We start from the raw sequence: 20,952 nt of genomic DNA, 5'->3' as shown, positions 1-20,952 counted from the left end.
ATATTTTAACTGATCAAAGCAAAATTAATAATAGAAGTGGCTGCATTGACCATGAATTGACTTCTCACTTCGATAAATAGTAGAAACAATATTAATCATTCACAATTGTTTCTCGTCTCGAAGCAGAAAATAATATATGACACGAGTCGTAACCTTATTACTAGATTCCCAAAATAATTTAGAAGTAAAACATTTTTAAATCATTGAATTTTATTATTAAATATTATTTTTTTAATAAAATATTTATTATTTGGATATAGCCAAATCCAATAATTTAATTAAATATTATTTATAAAAATTAAAATTAATATATTTATCTTTATTTAATTATATAATAATAAACCTAAAATAGTTATCATTTTTAAAAACTTCTTTAATTATAAAAAAGATCAAATAAACAAAAAGGCAAGTTAAAAAAGGAAATGAATACTTATATGTTTATCTTTATTATTTTTCTGCATGTATTTAATATGAGGATCTATAGAGTCTATTTATAGTTGGACTCCTGAATCTTATTGATAAGAAATATGTATTTATCATATGTTTGATTTCAAAGTAAAAATATGTATTCAAAATAGTACTAACTATTTATTTAAGAATTATCTATTTATGCAAAAATTATTTACTATTATTTATATAAAAATGAAAATTAACAAATAAATTATCATTTAGTTATATAATAATAAAATTACATTGTTTATCATTATTAAAAATGGAATTATTTAATTATAAAAAACAAATAAAATAAACAAAAATTAAAGTTAAAAAGGAAATTGATACTTGCATGTGATGAAAAAGGAAGAGGGAAACATAAAATTTGAACTATCCCCTTGAAAAACTATTTCATTATATAGTTCCTTGACAATTTATTTTTTGTGCCTTTTCAGTCTCGACAAAATTATGTGTTTACAATTATTCATCTTTACTTCTTGCTTACCAAATTGCAAATAAACTATGATTTGAGTGATATCGTGGTAAATAATTAATAAAAAAATGAATACTAATTTTGTCAAGACAAATAACTTATATGACAGTGTGTCATCATTTAGATGTGCATACTTTCTATAAGTAAAGCTTCTCAAACCATCATAACTCAGTTTTGTATACTACTGATGTGTGGTGAGAGAGGACGTGAGTCAAGAACATAAGTCGGTGTACTACCACAACTTGGAAAAAAGGATAAACCAAGAATATAAGTGAGTTTATTGTCAGAACTTTGGGAACAAAAAATAAGGATAAACTAAGAATAGAGTTCAGTAACGACTGAAACTTGGGAATAAAAAATAATGATAAACCAAAACTAAAGGTTTATGTATTGTCGGAACTTGAAAATATAAAATAGGGACATACCCTGAACACAAGCATGTGTATTGTCGCAAATTTGAAGCAAAATAAAACAAAAAAAAGGTCAAGAAAGCATGTCAGTATACTACCAGAACTTGGGAGTAAAAGATAAAGAAAAACTAAGAACACAGATCGGAGTACTCCCGAAACTTAGGAGCAATTAAAGAGATAAACTAAGAGTGCATGCACATGTACTATAAGAGCATACGAGCAAAAGATATAGATTAATCGAGAATGCATGTTGATATATCGTCAGAACTTAGGAGAAAAAGATAAATATGAACCAATAATGCATGTTTTTGTATTGATGGAACTAAGGTGTTCGCAGTAGGTTGATGATCGATATTTAGGGGGAAAATCTTCCGATCCAAACACATAATTAACTTGTTCGGTCTAGTTTGTTTACATTAAGATATCTAGTCTAATCTGATCCAAATATTATATGTGGTCTAGATCGGTTTGGTTTGTTTATGCATGTGTATAACATATTACTTAGGGAATACATATTTTTAGTCATATCAAATGAACATTACTAAATCTACTATATGACTAATTGATTGTTGAATTTGCATTATAGTTTATTTGAGAACATTTTTGAACTTAAGTATTAAATACTTAAACTCACTACTTTATTGTGTATATTCCTAATATGCTAAATTAATGTATCCAAAAACCAATATGAACTGATCGGTTTGGATCAGACTAGTTCCTAGAGTTAGATCCAAAAACCAATATGAACTGATCGGTTTTTAAAAAATCAACCCAACACAGTCCCATCACATCCAATTTTTGAGGTTTCGGTTTATTTTGAATCAAAATTCAATTTTATTCTTAGATCGATCTGGATTTGAACACTCTTAGTCGGAACTTAAGAATACAGGACAAGGATAAACCAAGAACGCAACTTGATGTATTGCCGAAACTTGAGAATAAAGGATAAGCTGAGAAGTAGGTCGGTGAACTTCCAGAATGAATAAATCCATAACGGATGTCTATGTCTGTCAAAACTTATAAGGAAAAGATAAGAATAAACTAATAAGGTATGTTAGTGTACCAATCCTACTTGGGAACAAAAGATAAAGATAAACTAAAAACATAGGTCAGTGTAACATTCAAACTTTAGAACGAAATATAAAGATGAACCAAGAATGCATGTCTATGTTTTGTCGAAACTTGAGAGCATAATATAAAGATGAACTATAATGCACTTCTAGAACTTGGAATAAAAAATAAGGATTCATGTCATGTTCACGATTTTAAATGTGTTAGCCTCAAGGACCTTATAAGAATTATTTTAAACATATGAAGTTTGAGGACTTGAAAAGTATAAATTTTAAATTTGTTAGACCCAAGGGATTTATATGTCATGTATGTAATGAAATTAAGGATAATTCACTGTACAAATATTCTAGCATGCCGCTTATGATTTTTTTAGGATGATATAAAATCTAGCAATTTAGTTAACTCTTATGAACTCGACTAAAATACAATTCTTGTAGACTAGGACGTTTTGTCAATGATTTGTCTAGCATTCTACTTCAATGTAATCTTAATACTTGGTGACAATATGAAATACCTATCATACTAATATAAGTGAGACCAAATAATCATACCCACAAAATGGATGTCCCTCATATCCTAAAATATGTCCAATACTCATGTATAGGTCACATGTGTGCAAAATGTAAGTGTATTGTGCTCTATATATTTTAGCATGAAAATTTGATTATTTTATTATTAAAAAATCAAGTACATGACGTCATCAGTTACAAACTTCACTCTTTTATTTTTCCAATAGAGTCGTCAACTGTTGCGTCTCGATTTTCGGTTGAATATCAGTTATACGATTGGTTGGAGTCACTAGTGAGTTTTTTGCACTTAAAACTTATAATACTCTCTTTTATGCTCCATTTCAAAGCTTTAGTTTTTAAACCTAAGTTCTGACCTCGAAATTCGATTACGAATCATGACAGGTGTTAGCCTCGTGTCCTTTATTATCTAGCTATGATAAAATTATGTGATGTGAATTTATTTGTCTATTTTCCTATATACATGCAGAATCCAATACTCCCCCCCTAAAGTTGAAATCTTTCATAAAGTGGTTTTCTAGTTGAATGGTTCATAATCATATAGATAAGTTCAACTAACCTATTAATTCGGATTAAATCTACTTTTTCCTATTTCTCGATCCTTATCTTTTATGTATAAGATTTGAATTAAAAGTTTAAATATTCTTCACTGTTATTATCCATCATTGATTTGTATTTTTTTATTTGAGAGTCAATAATGGTTAACAAATCAATAATGAATAATTTGTTGACAATACAAAAAAAAACTTTTACACTGTTAATATATTCATATTAAATTCTTTATATCTAATCAATAAGAACTGTTTCTTTTATATCTAATCAATAAAGAATGAGATAATTGATAAATGCAATATTTAATTAGCTAACTTACTAACATGTTACACTCAAACCAGTTCAAAATTAGCTTAACATAACGTATTTCAAATATATCATAATTTAAGTAAATAAACATAACGGATAAAATAAATATTTATTAATATATATACCCACACACACGCCCTTTTTACAAGAAAAAAACAGATTTATTGGATTTGTTTCTTAAAAATCTGCAAAGGAAATAATAAGATATATTATTTATGTTGATGGTGGGACTCAAACCCACAACCTCCTGCCCTCTATTCCTTACAACCACATTTTTCACCATCAGACCACCTTATAACTCCCATTTTCTTAAGTAATTGATAACTTTAAATTGGTCTAAGATAAAATTGAGAAAAAAATTTGGGACGAGTAATCTCCGGTTTAATAATTTCTCTCTTCCGATCACCACAATTTACTCTCCAAGCCCTAAATCTCTAGTTCTCACTCAGTGGCAATGGACAACACCAAGAAGCGCAAAACTGAAGACAACGGCGACGGCACCGTCGCTGAATCTCCGCCAAAATCACCATCTACCATCGCCACCGCAGCCCTTACCTCCGATGACATCCGCAAGATCCTCCAACCTTTTACACAAGACCAGCTTCTCGACCTCCTCCAATCTGCCTCCCTCCGCCACCCCGACGTCCTCGACTCCGTCCGCACCCTTGCCGACCGCGACCCCGCCCTCCGCAAACTCTTCGTCCGCGGCCTCTCCGGAGAAACCACCACCGACAACCTCCGCACCGTGTTCTCCGCCTTCGGCGAACTCGACGAGGCCATCGTCATCATGGACAAGACCACCGGAAAGTCCAAGGGCTATGGCTTCGTCACGTTCAAGCACGTTGACGGCGCCATCATTGCACTGAAGGAGCCTAGCAAGAGAATTGACGGGAGGATGACGGTTACGCAGCTTGCGGCTGCTTCGGCGAGTTCGACCACGACGGATGTTTCTGCTAGGAAAGTGTTTGTGGGGAATGTTCCGTTTGATATATCGCCGGAGAGATTGTTAGAGCACTTTCTTGCGTATGGGGAAATTGAAGAAGGGCCTTTAGGGTTTGATAAAGCGAGTGGGAAGACAAGAGGGTTTGCTTTCTTTGTTTACAAAACGGAAGAAGGTGCTAGAGCTTCGCTGTCTGAGACCGCCAAAACCATTGATGGCCATCAGGTGAACCTTTTTATAAGAAACAAATTTGTATTTTCTCGGAAAATTGATCAAAATCAAACATGCTGCATGTGATTTGTAATTTATGTATGGTTTAGCTTCTCTGTGATTGAAACACTTGATAATATCTATTTGTTTAGACATAAAACAGTGTTTAAGGTAAATGTTGTATTTTTAGAAGTTAAAAAATATTTAAAAAATGGCGCACCAATGCATCAGGCTTCCGCCTTGTGGGCTTTAGTGAGTTTAGATGTATGTAGCTTCCGCCTTGTGGGATTCAGATGAAGAGGCAGCTACCTTACCATCCCTCTAAGCTATATTTATAAAAAAAAATCATGAATTTGATTTTTTTTGTAAAATTCCAACCAAAAAGGTTGTAGAAATATCATTTGTGATTTATGTTTTTGTAAGTATCATAGGTGTAAAACTCTATTTTTGTCAAAAAGATAAACAAACAGTCCCAAAATCTTAATGAGAGAACTTTAAAGAAAATGTGGGTTTTATCCCAAAATTAACCAGTATTCAAAACTAAACATGCTACAGGTGATTTGCAAATTAGCTGTGGATAACAAGAAGGCAAAACCTGGAGGAATTCCAGGCCAGACACCGCCTTCAGGGTTTGCCGGGAATGGTATGACTTTTCAGCAGCAGCAACAGCAACAGCTGCAACCTTCTATGCATGCTCCTATGCTGGGATCACAATATGGTGGGAATGCTAACAATTATGGGGTGCAGTCTTCAGCACCTTCATATGGTAATCCTGTACCGGCTAGCGGTGCTGGGTACGGGCATGGAGTTGGCAGTGCTTATGGTAATCTGCAATTTAGTGGGCCGGTTTCTGGTGACTATGGCACACGGTTCCCTCCCAATTCTGCTGGAGCGCCTTCTGGGGGATTTCCAGGTGGGGTACATTATGGTCTGCCTCCAAATTCACAGCATCCACAGCCCATGCCAATGCAAAGACCTCCTCAAGGAGGAATGTACCAAGGCGTGCCGCCTTATTATTGAGGTAAAAAGGTTATTCGATTTTCAGTTATGGTTTGTAGGCGAAATGTCTTTGCTTATGAGGTTTATTGGTTGGTTCTGTCATTTGTGTGCTTGTAGTGGTTTGAAATCTGCAGCTGGTTTTCTTGATTCAATCTTCTTCTGAAAAAGGCTATAGATTACAGTGTTTTGCTGAATATTTTTCCTTTATCAATTTTGCTAGAATTTTCAATCTTTTGTTTTCCATTTTACTAAAACCTTGCTTGATTGTTGATTAGTCTATGCCCTTATCGATTAGCTAAAAAAATATAAAAATATGTTTTGTTGAGCATTTAGAGTAGTGAAGCCCTTATCCATATGACTTTGAAGTGAAGCTTTTTGTTATGGGGTTTGTACAAAACTTGAGAAGGGTCATATTTTCCGTCTACTGTTTTGTATCTCTCTATGAAGCACCAATTCTTCAAAATGTTTGTCGTACCAGTATCATATTAGATACTTTCCATGTATATATCTTTCAAATATTTTTACGATTTTTCCATGCCAATGTATACGTGTCGTATCTGTATTGGTATCTGTGCTTTCAAGATATTTTTTGAATGCACATGCATTTTACATGTACTTGTGAATGACTATTCCATCTTGACCAATATGAACTGGATTTATATCTTGTGAATTTTTGTTTGTTGTATAGTCTTCCTGTTGCAGTTTGTGCTCATTCAAGTTTTCAGTTATTTGTTTATTGTATTTAACATTTGTGTTTTAAATGTTAATCCTTGTTTGAGTTTTGGATAGGTGTTTCGTTCAGCCTTGTGATGGCTTCTTGGGCGCTAATGCTTTAAATGGTAGTGCTGATTTCGTACATGCAGACAATGAAATCTTTGGTTTTGGTTACATGGACTGCTGTGAATTTGTTGCTGCATCACTGCCTCTGCTTTTTTGTGTTATGGTTCCATTTGTGATAGATATTAATGAAAGCTTACATAACTTGGTGTAGTATTTGAATTAGTGGTATTTATGTGGAATTTCTGCAGAAAATTTCATTCAACATTTTTCTCAAATTTAGTTCTATGAAGTGAATGCCAAGGTGTCTACCCTTAAATTTTGAGATGTCTTTAATCGTTGTCTCTATGTTCTTATATGCATATATGTACTTTATATTACCTTGGTCCATTTGTGCAAGTGTTTTCTCTTTTGTCCCCCTTTAATTTTGTTTTGCAAATATTTGGTTTGTGATATATTTGACTATTTCTTGAAATATCCTTTACACGGTTGGTTTTTCAGCATCAAGTCTTAAGAATAAACCATTGAGTAAGATCTTAAGAGACTCGTCTGTATCACCTTAAAGATTAGTTCTGTTATTGATTTGGCCTGAAATTGATGTTTGTGTTCACGTCATTTGGAAAATGCTAATCTTGACATTGGTTGCCTTCTTTGTTGTGGAAATCAGAGGTCAAACTTGACATCCTAATTTGGGGTTGTCATAATACTCTATCATAAATCATGTTCATTGATAAAATATTGATTTCTAAGTCTTATTCTTGAAAAGCATTTTTTAAATATGGGGAATGATAACAAGTCTCCTAAGGGCATTGTTTAAGGATGGGAAAAAGGATCTGTCTTGAAAAATGTTTTCATATATTGTAAGGGTTGGACATAGTTTTTTCAATGTTAATTTCCTTATTTTATGTTTCCTTAAACATCGTCTTTTGGAAACTTGCCAACACAATCCTTTAAATTTTGACAAAATCAAAGGGACTGTCTCATAGTTTCCACAGTTCCCGAGTCTTGTAATTTGGATTCAGCTTGTTCAATATGCGATTAGCTTAGTCAAGCCCTCATCAGTGTTTGTCATAAGAAGCCATAAAATATAACTACCAACTATTTATTGTGTAAGCGCTGCCAATGAAAATCAATCACACTAGTGCCAACCCCCTGAAAAAAGAATCGAGAAAGCAGTAGAAAAGAAAGAAATCAACAACCATAAATGGAAAAACAGAATAAAGATGTGATGGTTGTTTGCCTAGTCTTGCACTGTGTTGCCGTTGCACATGCTATCACTTGTTGGTTAATTTTTTTGTTTTTTTGAAGTAGATGAATATTTTCAATTGGCTAAGTAACTTGCTATGCTTTGTAGTTAGGTGCTTCTTTGTGTATGACTTTTTTCTATTATCTGACCATGTGCACATGTTTAGGATTCCAAGAGAATAACTTTTATTGGGGAGATAATGAATTTATTGTCTCAAGACATATACTTCCTATTGAGAAAACGGGTTATGCACTGTAAGGATTTTTTACTTTAGTGCATCATCCACTATTCATGTGTTAGTGTCCATTGATACAAGGGAAGTCGTTCCCTGTGCAGCACATCATTCCATTGATGCATGGGCTCCTCCTTAACCAGCACACTCTTATTAGGAGTGCACATGAATGATGGATATGTTGAAACTTTACATTGTCATTGCAAACTCATTAAACTCATTAGTATTTAGTTTTGTTATGAAAACTTGTTTTTATTTTAAAGGGGAATGCTAGAGAGTGTCCTGATGAAGGTTTCATTGATAGAAATATTTCCTTGGAAACTGATGTATTTATTAATCAAAGGCTTGGAACTTGTATTTTCCAAGACAAAGTTTCTACTTTTTGAAACCTTAAGGGCACTCGTGCCCATACACAGTTAGAGACACAATAAAGAAACCCTCTTCACTAATCATCCTGATGGGGCAACTGATTCTTCTTGTGATTGCATGTACAAGTTTTTAGCAACAAACTATTGTTTGTTTGTTTCTTGTAGAGGGCTCTAACTGTTTTCTAATTTTGATGGCTTGTGCATCAAACCTTGTGATTGTCCATTTTGGTTGCTATTTCTAATGATTTTCGAGGCTGGTTCTCCTGTTCCTTTTCATTTTTGATGTAGTTCGACCAACACGGCAACACCACATTGCATGTGGTCCTTTGAGGTTAGGAGACTCAGGACTAGAATGCCATTTTGTTCTCCAAATGTAAGAAACTGATCCATTTGTATCATTTTCTATAGGGAGATGATTTCTTTGTAATAATTTTGTAATGAAATTTGCATGCTGCTCAAGGGGTGTGCATGGAACTAATTAAACACTTGTGCTTGACTTATGTTTAAACATGCACGTTACAGTAAGTACATCAGTATTTATGTATCCGCTCCCCTGTCGTGTCAAATTATTAGATTAGATACTGTCACGGATTTGAGTGCAAAACAAAGCCTATTATGATTTTTGAGTGCTAGACTACAAATTGGTTACCAATCTTCTATGGTCGTTGAGTTGTGAAAATTTATATTGGTGAGATTACTTTTGCATGGTACAACTTGCTTTAGTGATGTGATTGCAATCACTTAGAAATGAATAAATACTCTTACACGATTGAGTCCAGTGTTCAGAGTGGTGGGAATAGATGCTTTAGCTTGTAGCTCAAGTCACGGCTTTATAACAATCTTTATCAACCCCGTGAGTCTCTAAAGATTGTTCTTTTTGATTCACACAAGTCACAGCTTTAGGAAAATTCTTGGAACTAACCAAAGACTTCACCTTGGAAGAATCTACTGTTGCATTTGCTCTGTGAATTATTAGTTCCATATTTCTGTGCAGACTTTCACCAAATTCTTCATCGCCCTCTTTTCTTTTGTCTCGCTTGGATTTATAAGTGAACCTAATGCTGATCTTAGAATTTGTGGACCTAAATGAGGCCCCATCTTTATTTGCTTTTCATCCTTAAGCCATCACAATAGTTTCAGTGCTCTCTTCTGAGCTAAAGGACTCCCTAATAGAGGCACAATCCCTGACTGACCCATTTTTCCCCCTCTTCGTGATGAGTTTTGATGAGCTAGGATCATCAAAATATAAGCTGATAACTCTTGGCATTTGGGTTTATCATCCCAATATAGTATCTCAATCAAGTATTCTGGCACCATTGTGCTATCCCCTATTGCTTTCTTTCACTGAGGACAGTTCCAAAAGGATAGGTACAAGTCCACTAGAAACCAAAGGCCCTGCATTCTCTAATACAGTTGAGAGGTTGTGCAAGACTTCCAAACATGATTGTTTGGTTTCAAATCTTGAGCATGACTTGAGTATGTCCGTAAGAAATGGGAGAAAGTGTAGGAATTGAGTGTTTGCTAGAGATGTTAATGAAGATAGCAACTCTGCAAATTCACCCATTGTTGATTCATCTTCAAGGTCAATTCTGTTAGGCAGCTTGCAGAATATTCCTGCTTCCATTATCAAGGCCTTGTTCCTGAAAAATTAAGAAACGTATCAGGAGAAGCAACAAATGTTTCAACTCAAAGTTAGGTCAAACAAATATTTGATATACTTACTGTTCAAGTCTGCATAAACTAGTCAGTAACTCAACTATCCACTAGCATCATGCCACATTCTTTAATCTTTTGATCTGAATTATGCAATGTGTATAAATAATAATCATTAAGGTGTCCAAACAACCAAATTAAATATATCAACTGTACCAGAATGATGTCAATGCGAATCTAAATTAAATATGTCTTGCAAGATGAAAGTCAATGAAAGACTTAAGTTGTTCTAACAAACTTCAAGGAATCTGATCAACTGGACTATAATTTAAAGTCTCTAATTTATCAACTCTATCATTTTTACAACCAAAATTGACATTCAGCTGACACCCAAGATAAACCATGAAAACTATGCCCCTTTAGTTCACCTTACAAAGCAGCAACTTAGTTAACACGCCTTGCTTGTTAGTGATTTGGTTGAAATAAGGTTTCTTCCCATATCCCACTAGATGGTGGTAGTGGAATTTAAGCAAATTTGATCAGGAAAAAATGGCTAAAACCCTTTCATAGAAAGGTCTATACTTGCAAGGCAATGCACACACAACAATTGTCTTTGTGCAGTCATGAACCAAACCCCAACAAGGCCAACTTCTACTTTGTATTCAGCAACCTTTTCCTTTCTAAATGGAGATCTCATATCTTGATCCATGTCCTCATTTATGTTCCGGATCAATTAAAATGTATTATTCAATTAAATAGAAAAATTATAAAAATAAAATTATATTACTTGGTGTAAATTTATTAGGCGAGACATGGTTTTTGAACAAATGATCTCAATCCTTCCCTTCTCCCCATAGGTCAATATGTGGAGGTGCCCATAATGGTTCCTCTTCACCAATTTCTTGTATAAAATATGATTTTACATATTTGTCCACATTAAACAATTTGGGAAAATAATTACACAATAATAGTGAGAGAAGAAAACATCTAGTATGAAATCACCCACCTTGTGCATGATTTCAATAATAGTTTTTTAGGGTAGCTCCTCCCATTTATTAATTCTCCTCTAATTTATTCACACAACAAATAAAAAAATAAGCTCTATTTTCCGGGAATATATCAGTTGTACCACAACTTGTAATTGATTGAAAAAATGTATTGAAGTTAAAAAATTAAAGATTAAATATTTTTCTAACCAATCATAAATAGTGGTACATTGAATGGTCACTTTTATGGGACAACAGATGTTTACCTGTATTTTCCTCAACATGTCTTTTCTACTCGAAGGTCAAAGGTCAAAATGTGCGGGTGCCAATAGTATTAGTGGCTCCACTTCACCAAATTCTTGTACAAAATATTATTACATATTTCTCCATATCAACCAAATTAGGAAAATAAGAATACGATATAGTGAGAAGAAAACATTTGGTACGAAATCATTCACCTTATGCATGATTTGAAGAATAAGTTTTTACTTTTTAGATATAGCTCAGCTGAGCATGAACTAAATTTGAATTTTGAAGGTGCCAAAATAAGTATCAAATGCAAAATCAAATATAATATAATATAGTAGGAGAATATATTAAATATAATATATCACTTTCTTGTAGATAAGATAATTTACTAGATAATATATCATTTTCATTTTTCCAATCATCTCTCCGTTCTTCAATTAAGAGCATGAAACCCTCCTTCACCGTGCCTTAAAATCACAACATTAAAATCTGACTTTTTTTACAATTCCTGCTTGAGTATCATCACAATGATGTCATCAACCTTTAAGGTTGGTTTGTGATTGAATTTTGAATAGAGAAAAATAAAAAATTTGAAATATTTAGAATTATAAAATATATTTATAAGATGACTTTGAAGTTTCCTATTTTTTTTCGTTCCCTTAAAAAATAATCAACTCTCACAAACGGAAGGTAATATAAACTATTTCTAATATATAAACGTAAATTGGAAGTATATAAAAGTTGAACAATTAAATATAATAAATATAGTATGTTTTAGCTTTATGGTACAAAAACGTAAGTAGCCTTGTGTCAACTCCTCCATATTACATAACTTCGGTCCATGCCATTTATAGCTTAAAGAGAATAGTTTCTAGACTATAACTAGCATTATTTGGATTTTTCACTCCGTTAGTTTATATTACATTTTTTAAGCAAAATTATTTAAATAAAAATAATATTATATGAATTTTCAATTAACATAATGATAAAATATATACCATCATATTAGATCTACACTTTTATAAAATGATTTACATGGACATAAAAAATAAAATAAAATAATAGTGAGAAATGTTAGAAAGTTAGTAATTCAAAGATTAGTTAGAGTTACTATAGTTAGAAAGTGGTTATAGTTTGTTAGTCTAAATATAGTAATGTGTATAAATAACTCATTGAGTTGGGTATTGCAATGCAAGAAAGTCAATCATAAATTCTCAACTAATTCTCTTCTCTAAATACTCTTCAATTCTTCCAACACTCATGCATATCCCTTCTCTTACTTTCTTCATTCTGTTTCTCTGAGTTTCATAGCTTCAACAATTGGTATCAAGAGCTTTGTGACAAGATCAAATCACTCTTAATTCCGTTGCAAATTATGGCACAATCCACTAGAAATTTTTCAACAAATTTACGAGTTCTTGATGGATCAAATTGGGCAAGGTGGAGTATCCAAATGAAAGCCATCTTTGGCTACCAAGAGGTGGCTGAAATAGTTGAAGATGGATTCACAATTCTGGAAGAAGGAGCTACTGAAGCTCAAAAGATTGCGCACAAGCAAAGCAAGAGAAAAGAATGCAAGGCATTGTGCATCATCTATCAAGCTATTGATAATGCACATTTTGAGAAGATTGCAGGTTCTGCAACTTCTAAAGTAGCTTGGGAAATCCTTGAGAAGCACTATGCTGGTGCTGCTCAATTAAAAAAGATAAAGTTACAAACCATGAGGAGACAGTATGAACTCATGCAGATGGAGGAAGGTGAGAAAATATATGAGTTCTTCACAAGAATAACCTCTCAAACCAATGCCATGAAGTTCCATGGAGAAAAAATGGATGATGCCACGATTGTAGAAAAAATTATGAGGACAGTGGCACCAAGGTTTGATCATGTGGTTGTGGCCATTGGGGAATCAGGTAAAGTGGAAAGAATTAAGGTTGAAGAGCTTCATGGGTCACTTGAGGCTCATGAACAAAGGATGAATGAAATGGGAGCAGATAGATCCTCTCATCAAGCATTGCGAGCACAAATATCCAAGAGTGGATCTCCATTTGCAAGAACCTTCAACAAGAATCGTGGGAAGACTTGTGAACAAAAAATTGGCTCAAGAAAACCTTCACAATATGGTAATGACTTCACTACTGATAATGGAGAGACCTTCAATAAGAGAGGGGGAGGAAAACATACAAAGAATTGGAAGGAAAAGGTTGATAGGAAAAGAATTAGGTGCTATAACTGTGACAAAATTGGACACTACTCATCTGAGTGTCAAGCACCTAATAAGAATCATCAATATGGAGGACAAGAATCAGAAGCAAACCTTGTCAAGGAAGATGATGAAGAGTCAGGTGAAATTGTTGTTCAGTTGATGATGACAACAAGCAATATGAATGCAGGAAGTGATACTTGGTACTTGGATTCAGGATGTTCCAATCATATGACTGGAAATAGAGAATGGTTGGTGAACTTTGATGCAACAAGAAAGAGTAAGGTGAAGTTTGCAGATCATAGAGTCATCATAGCTGAAGGAACATGTGATGTCCCTCTAATCATGGCAAATGGTAGGAAAGCATACATCAGTGATGTACTATTTGTTCCTAATATGAAGTCCAACCTGATAAGTATTGGTCAATTGCATGAGAAGGGACTCACAATGCAACTTTTGAATGGCCTCATGACAATCTATGATGACCAGAAGAGAAAGATTCTGAAGGCTCCATTAACCAGTAATAGAACCTTCCAAGTCAAGCTAGGAGCAAGGAACTCTCAATGCCTGAATGCAATGACCAAGAAGGATGAAACTTGGCTGTGGCATCTGAGATATGGACACCTCAACTTCAGAGATCTTGGACTACTGAGGTCAAAAGGAATGGTAAGTGGTCTGCCTGAAATCAAAGTTAAGCAACATGATTGTGAGAGCTGCATTACAGGTAAGCTATCTAGAACTCCTTTCTGCAATCATACACAAGCCAGATCTTTAGATATGCTACATGTGATATATTCAGATGTTTGTGGACCTATGGAAGTACCTACATTAGGAGAAAACAAGTACTTTGTCTCCTTTATAGATGAGTTCAGTAGGAAGATGTGGATCTATCTTATTAAAGCAAAGAGTGAGGTGTTTGCTAACATGGTAAAATACAAAGCAATGGTAGAAAGACAGTCTGGCAAATAGATCAAGATTCTCAGGATTGGTGGAGGAGGAGAATTCACATCAAGAGAGGTTGAGAAATTCTGTGAAGATAATGGTATAATTCATGAAGTCACCTTTCCATACACTCCATAACACAATGGTCTAGCTGAAAGGAGGAACAAAATTGTGATGAATATGGTAAGGTGTATGCTCAAGTGCAAAGGTCTTCCTCACAATCTATGGGGTGAAGCAGTCACAACATCTACTTATATTCTCAACAAATGTCCTACACAAAGACTCAACAACATGGTTCCTGAGGAGGTATGGACAAGGAAGAGACCATCAGTAAAGCATTTAAATGTGTTTGGTTCAATGTGCTATAGACATATACCAGACCAGACCAGATCAAAGGAGATACATCAAAGAAGTTCTAGAGAGGTTCAAAATGCAAAATTGTAATCCTGTGCTGACTCTAGTTGAAGGAAGTACGAAATCAGATCACTCACCAACCAAGAAATCAGTAGATGCAACTCTTTTCAGACAAATGGTAGGATGTCTCAGGTTTGTGTGTCACAGCAGACCTCAAATAGCCTATGGTGCAGGAGTTATAAGTAGACACATGACCAATCCCAACCAAACACACATGACAACAGCCAAGAGAGTCATGAGGTATCTAAAGGGGACTCTTAACTATGGTATTATGTTTCCCAATGAGAAGGAGAATGAGCTACAACTTGTTGGTTTTTTAGACTCTGATTGGTGTGGAGACAAAGGAGATAGGAGGAGCACATCAGGATACACCTTCTTTGTCCATGGTGCTCTAATCTCATGGAGTTCCAAGAAGCAAGAAGTGGTAGCACTCTCAACATGTGAGGCTGAATACATTGCAACCTGCAATGCTGCTTGTCAAGGTCTATGGCTAACATTACTAATGGCAGATTTAAAGTGTGGAGAAGACATGAAGATTGAATTGAGAGTAGACAACAAGTCAACTATAAACTTAGCCAAAAACCCAGTTAGCCATGGGAGGAGCAAACACATTAAGACAAGATACCATTTCTTGAGAGGTCAAGTTGGCAAAAAGAAGGTTGAGCTAATTCATTGCAAAACATAAATTCAGATTGCATATGCTATGACAAACCCATTAAAAGGAGATAGATTTGAGAAGATGAGAACAATGCTAGGCTTGGTCAAGGTTTGATAGAGCATGATTTGGCTAAGAGGAATGTATTTTCATTCATTTCATTTCAAGTTTTTTTTGTATTGACTTGCTGTTAAAAATCTTTGAATTAAGGAAGGATGTTAGAAAGTTAGTAATTCAAAGATTAGTTAGAGTTACTATAGTTAGAAAGTGATTATAGTTTGTTAGTCTAAATATAGTAATGTGTATAAATAACTCATTGAGTTGGGTATTGCAATGCAAGAAAGTCAATCATAAATTCTCAACTAATTCTCTTCTCTAAATACTCTTCAATTCCTCCATCACTCATGCATATCCCTTCTCTTACTTTCTTCATTCTGTTTCTCTGAGTTTCATAGCTTCAACAAGAAAAAACTTCTCTCATTATAAGTTCAAAGTAAACCACCGAAGTGAACAATAATAGAATTCCATAGGTTAATATTCGAAGTATAAGGTTACATAGTAAATATTACAATAATACATAAGCTACATCTTCCCATTATCCCAGTAATTATTTATGCTACTGGATTATTCTGCACCCACAAGTAACTCAGGGCCTTCATGTATGCCTCATACTGAATAATACAAATTTAATATTCCATACACACTCATAAATATAATATAAAAAATAACGACACGAGAGTCTAAGAATGGTGGATGTACACAGTCTTACCTCACAAGCATATAAATTTATTCCACGATTTGAACTCGTAACCTCATGGTTACTAAGCAACAACCTTACTGTTACGTCAAACTCACAATCACACGTAAAATATAATATAATATAACATAACACAATTGCAATCAGCATGAACAAGATTCATGGTTGCATGGGGAAGCAGAATTTTCACTAGAGCAAAATCTTCCCCTTTTATTTGGATGTGATGTTCTTGGTAAGTACTCCAATGTGCTAGAAGCCTTATCTAATACAGAACTTAGAGCCTGGTAAACAAAACTTTCAAGAGCTTTGCATGCATCAACATCACTATTGTCCCCTTTGCAACATATAAAGACAAAAACATTCTTCACCCTCTTTCCCAAAGTTGATATTTCTGCCCTTACAAGTTTCAGTTTAAGGGCATCAAGTGTTTGTTTAAGGTCAGATAATATCTCAGGTGTGTAACCACAACAGATAGATGCCTTGTAACATATTGATCCATATCCTTCTCCTGCATCATTATATGGTTCAATTTTCACTTCATCATAATATTTTGGGATTATAAGGCCTTTGCTTGATTCCATTGCATTCTTGTGCAATTCCTTCACTTGGCTAATAACTTCAGCTAGTAATGTGGCTTTATCCAGCTAAGAATAACATTTGACCAAACAAATCAAAATCAACACGTTTTAGCTAATATTTTCCTCAAATAAATTGGAGGATAATCATAAATAAAAAGTTACAACATCAGTGTATTGTTCAGTATCTAAAATTTACTTTTAAAATGTTAAGTCTCACATGATTGAGTATAGGAGTAAAGAAGCATTTACTTTAGCTTTATGAATTAATTACTACTAGTATTCCTATTATCTCATAATCTAGCTATCAACTTCAACCAAAAGCTTATTAGGGTGGTTATACACAAGTACATTAATCCTATGATATTAATGGTGGTTTGAACTCTTGAATCATTTTAATAACTACCCTACAGCATAGCCCAGAACCAAGCAATAGAGTTATGAATTTCAAGGTAGTTGATTACACTATAAGGAATTGATGAAGACAGCACAGGAAATTAATATCTAGCTTATTTTGTTCAACATCACCATTATCAGTTTGGCAATAAAGGGTTGATCAACCAAACAAGATAAAACATGCAAACCACATACTATTACATAATACACTTAAGTAATTAATTCTGTTATGCCAGCCAAAAGGACAGTTGTCCTAAAACGAAGTCTTATTCAATGTGGTCCTCATAAAAACATTTCACCAGTTTATTTTATGAGTATAATAGTCATACAATATAAAAATTAAATTTATATTCATTTACTATATCATTTCATATTTACTTGTAATACTTATATTTAAAAATCAATTAATAATAATTAAACATGAAATAAAGACGTATAATTTTTTTTTTACGATATTAGTGAATACATATTCTCTTATTTCATTCAGATAAAGAGCACCAAATTAAGCTCATTCAACCATGTTAAACCAAAAACTCTTTGGCAGCTATTTTGTTGTTACTGTAAAAAATATTCCTAGAATTCAATCCAAAAGCAGTAGACTTTCAACAATAATATTCAGCTAGTAATGTGGGCACACAAGGAAAATAAAATATTTGATATTCATTAATATAAATTGAATAATAAATGAAGGCTTTCTAGTTAAGGGGTCATAGAACATGAAACCATAAAAAAAGGTATTATGATCCTGAACTATATATTTATTATCTATGGTTGTATGTGATACACAATAAAAAATTTACATTACAAAATAAAGTAATGAATCATAGTAGTTGACTTTAACAACTCCCTTTCCAAGTTGACAACATAAGGACAACAATGATGATGCAATCAAAAACCCTTAATTTGATTACAATAATGCGCTTCAAATATCAAAATGCTATGTTGCTGTATACAATAGACTTTGAGCTCCATTTTTCTTTCAAAATTATCATACAGCACGAAAGAGCAACATAAATTAAACTAAGAACATTGAACATTTCTGTATAAAATCGGAAATTTCTCTCAGAAATTATTATTTTGTATGCCAAGCAACAATGGTTATTGTAAAATTGTTGTTTGCGTTGCAACAATTATGAATAGTACGAGATAATTTTTACTAGCTGATTCACAACCAGGTCGCTTTCTTTAAGACGTTTCGTGCTACTGCTAAAATTGTGCAAGCACACTATCAACCACGCTGTTCCCAGGATAAAACAGCACAGTTCTCTTTTATATGATATCATCTTACTGGCACTGTAAGGATTGCTCTCGAATACACCCACAATACTGACTATCAGTCGGTTCTCGAATTCCCACAGTATGACTACATGTGTCAATTCTTTACCCACAATATTGACTATCAATGTCAATTCTTGAAATCTCACTTTGGTTGTTTGTGTCAATTCTCAAAGTACCACGGAAAGAAATGGGGAGAAGGTTGCCGGAAATGCATCGACAGAGTATTAGGGGGAGAAAGAAAAGTTGAGAGGAAACGCCTTTCAACTTGAGGTGCGAGTAATAATGAGGGAAGGATGCCTCTAATTATAGTTTGAGGCCTCCAATGGTGCAAAAACATTAACAATCATATAATCCTACGGCTAGGAAGAGATCTCACGCGGATCTGCCCCCACTGCCTTTGACCACGTTTCTTTCACACAGATCTCCTTCACTCTCCAACCGACGTGTGTTGACTAAATGTTTATTTAAAAAGAATGTTGGGTCTAAGCCCGACCCGACAGCGGAGGTGGTGATGATGCGCGTGTGGAGAGATTTTGTTTGTGCGTATCCTCACTCACTCACAAAACTCATTATACTCATTGGGACACATCCTAATGATGAAACTCAAGGCTCAAACTTCCCTCACATCTAGACTAGTAGGTTTTTTCATTTCACAAACTCAAAAGTCACCATAAATAGTCTCATTAATGTACATTAAAACCATTTCAAAAACTCATAATTTTCAACAAATTTCAACACTTATAACTTCATATATGTATTCTTTTTTCCCAATAACAATCCAAAATCTTCTATTATTGCCATCTTTTAACTTGTAAACTTGTTCTTCCCAAAATGAAAACTCTAATCATTCCTCATTTAGTTTCTTATCACCAACAATTATGCATTTTATTGAAATATATATTGTAATGATTATTATGCAAGTGCTGACTATAGCTTACCAAATTTAGATATGTTATTCAGTGAATCCATTTTTGGTCATAACCTTAGTTAGGACAATTATTAAAAAAGTAAAAAACCATATAGTTTTGATGGACATGCTGAAGTGCTAAACCAATAATACAATACAAATACTATACAATCAAAGTCAAATCATAAAACTAAAGGCCAAATAACTTAATTTTCATACAAATTAAATTATGATAATCTTCACAGCATCCCTCATAATTTACCAATAGAAGTGAAAGAACAAAAGCATTTACCTTTTCATTAGAGGGCACTAAACCACGCAGTGTATCAAAATGACCATTTATTCTTTCCCTCCTCCTCCTTTCTGCTTCACTATGGTTCTTCAAAGCTGCCAAAGTTTTGGCCTCAGATATCTCATTCTTAAGCCCTATCCTTGTAGGGCACTTCACTAACTCTCCTTTCTCACTCTCAAAAGGTAATGAATGAGTTGATGCCAACCCATCTCGGGGCGAAGAGTTTGAGTTATATAATATCGAGTAAAGCATTGACTTGAATGAATCTTGTTGCGAAATTAATGGTAATAGTAATAAAAGTATTACACTATCGATAGAGAAGAAAGAAACCTGGTGGACGAGTAATAGGTGCAAACCAAAAAGAGAGCTTGTGGAGATGGAATCTTTGTGAAAATGTTGTGTTATTTTGTTTGATTATGGAGTTATTGGTCATAACTTCCATTACTCAAGGGAAGAAGGTTGAAGGGTTAAAGGGTAATGAACTCACTCTTCTACCATTTCTATCTGAAAAAAGGCCAAATTAAACTTGTGAGTGAGAATTTGATTCTATATAAAAGTTAAGGGAAGGGAAAAAGGTGTGATGAAATTCACAGAAGAATTCAATATATGAGATAGAGATCAGAACTTGGCACTGTTATTGAGCTAATGCTGATCGAATGCTAACATATATATATATATATATATATGACTATATGTATATATATGTATGGAGGAGAATGATTATTGGTTTAACGTTGACTATGGTATTGTTTATAATAATAGGAAAACTCTTCTTATACACTTCAGATATACTAATATATATTCATGTGATACCAATATATTGTATGTGGCTATTATTGAATTGTGGTACATCATATATGTAAATTTAGTAACACTACAATTACAAAATCATATACTCGATGGAGAATCATAATGAATTAATCATTTTCCATTAATCATTTTCGATTATGTGACTATTGATTTGTTGTCCAAGAATCAAACAGTGGATATTTTAATTTATTGAGTTACAATGAAGCATTATATTATTAGATCTACTTTTTTGTTGTAAAATTATACTTTACGTGAGAGTACTGATATAA

The 20,952-nt window shown here is 33.7% G+C and overlaps 2 protein-coding genes and 1 pseudogene across 4 annotated transcripts; 1 reads left to right on the top strand and 2 right to left on the bottom strand.

The window, feature by feature from the left end:
- On the top strand, positions 4,158 to 9,025 carry LOC109333313 (UBP1-associated protein 2C-like). 2 transcript variants are annotated; one of them, XM_019568727.1, is made up of 4 exons: positions 4,158 to 4,959; positions 5,500 to 5,965; positions 6,733 to 8,289; positions 8,473 to 9,025. In XM_019568727.1, exons 1-2 carry the CDS (start codon positions 4,249 to 4,251, stop codon positions 5,962 to 5,964), a joined length of 1,176 nt encoding a protein of 391 aa, XP_019424272.1. In that variant the 5' UTR covers positions 4,158 to 4,248; the 3' UTR covers position 5,965; positions 6,733 to 8,289; positions 8,473 to 9,025. The 2 variants fall into 2 exon arrangements, with proteins under 2 accessions (XP_019424272.1, XP_019424273.1); XM_019568728.1 differs by lacking the exon at positions 8,473 to 9,025 and having other exon boundaries at positions 4,205 to 4,959; positions 6,807 to 7,039.
- LOC109332529 lies at positions 9,358 to 10,211 on the bottom strand (annotated as a pseudogene).
- On the bottom strand, positions 16,466 to 20,515 carry LOC109332244 (transcription factor bHLH30-like). 2 transcript variants are annotated; one of them, XM_019567159.1, is made up of 3 exons: positions 20,094 to 20,515; positions 19,874 to 20,063; positions 16,466 to 17,069 (listed from the first exon to the last, which is right to left on the bottom strand). In XM_019567159.1, the coding sequence occupies exons 1-3, from the start codon at positions 20,123 to 20,125 to the stop codon at positions 16,569 to 16,571; spliced, it is 723 nt and encodes a 240-aa protein (XP_019422704.1). In that variant the 5' UTR covers positions 20,126 to 20,515; the 3' UTR covers positions 16,466 to 16,568. The 2 variants fall into 2 exon arrangements, with proteins under 2 accessions (XP_019422704.1, XP_019422703.1); XM_019567158.1 differs by having other exon boundaries at positions 19,874 to 20,515.

Source organism: Lupinus angustifolius, chromosome LG18 (assembly GCF_001865875.1).
Source record: "Lupinus angustifolius cultivar Tanjil chromosome LG18, LupAngTanjil_v1.0, whole genome shotgun sequence".
NCBI lineage: Eukaryota > Viridiplantae > Streptophyta > Magnoliopsida > Fabales > Fabaceae > Lupinus > Lupinus angustifolius.
The sequence above is the reverse complement of the archived record's forward strand: the minus strand, read 5'-3'. Positions and strand labels throughout refer to the sequence as shown.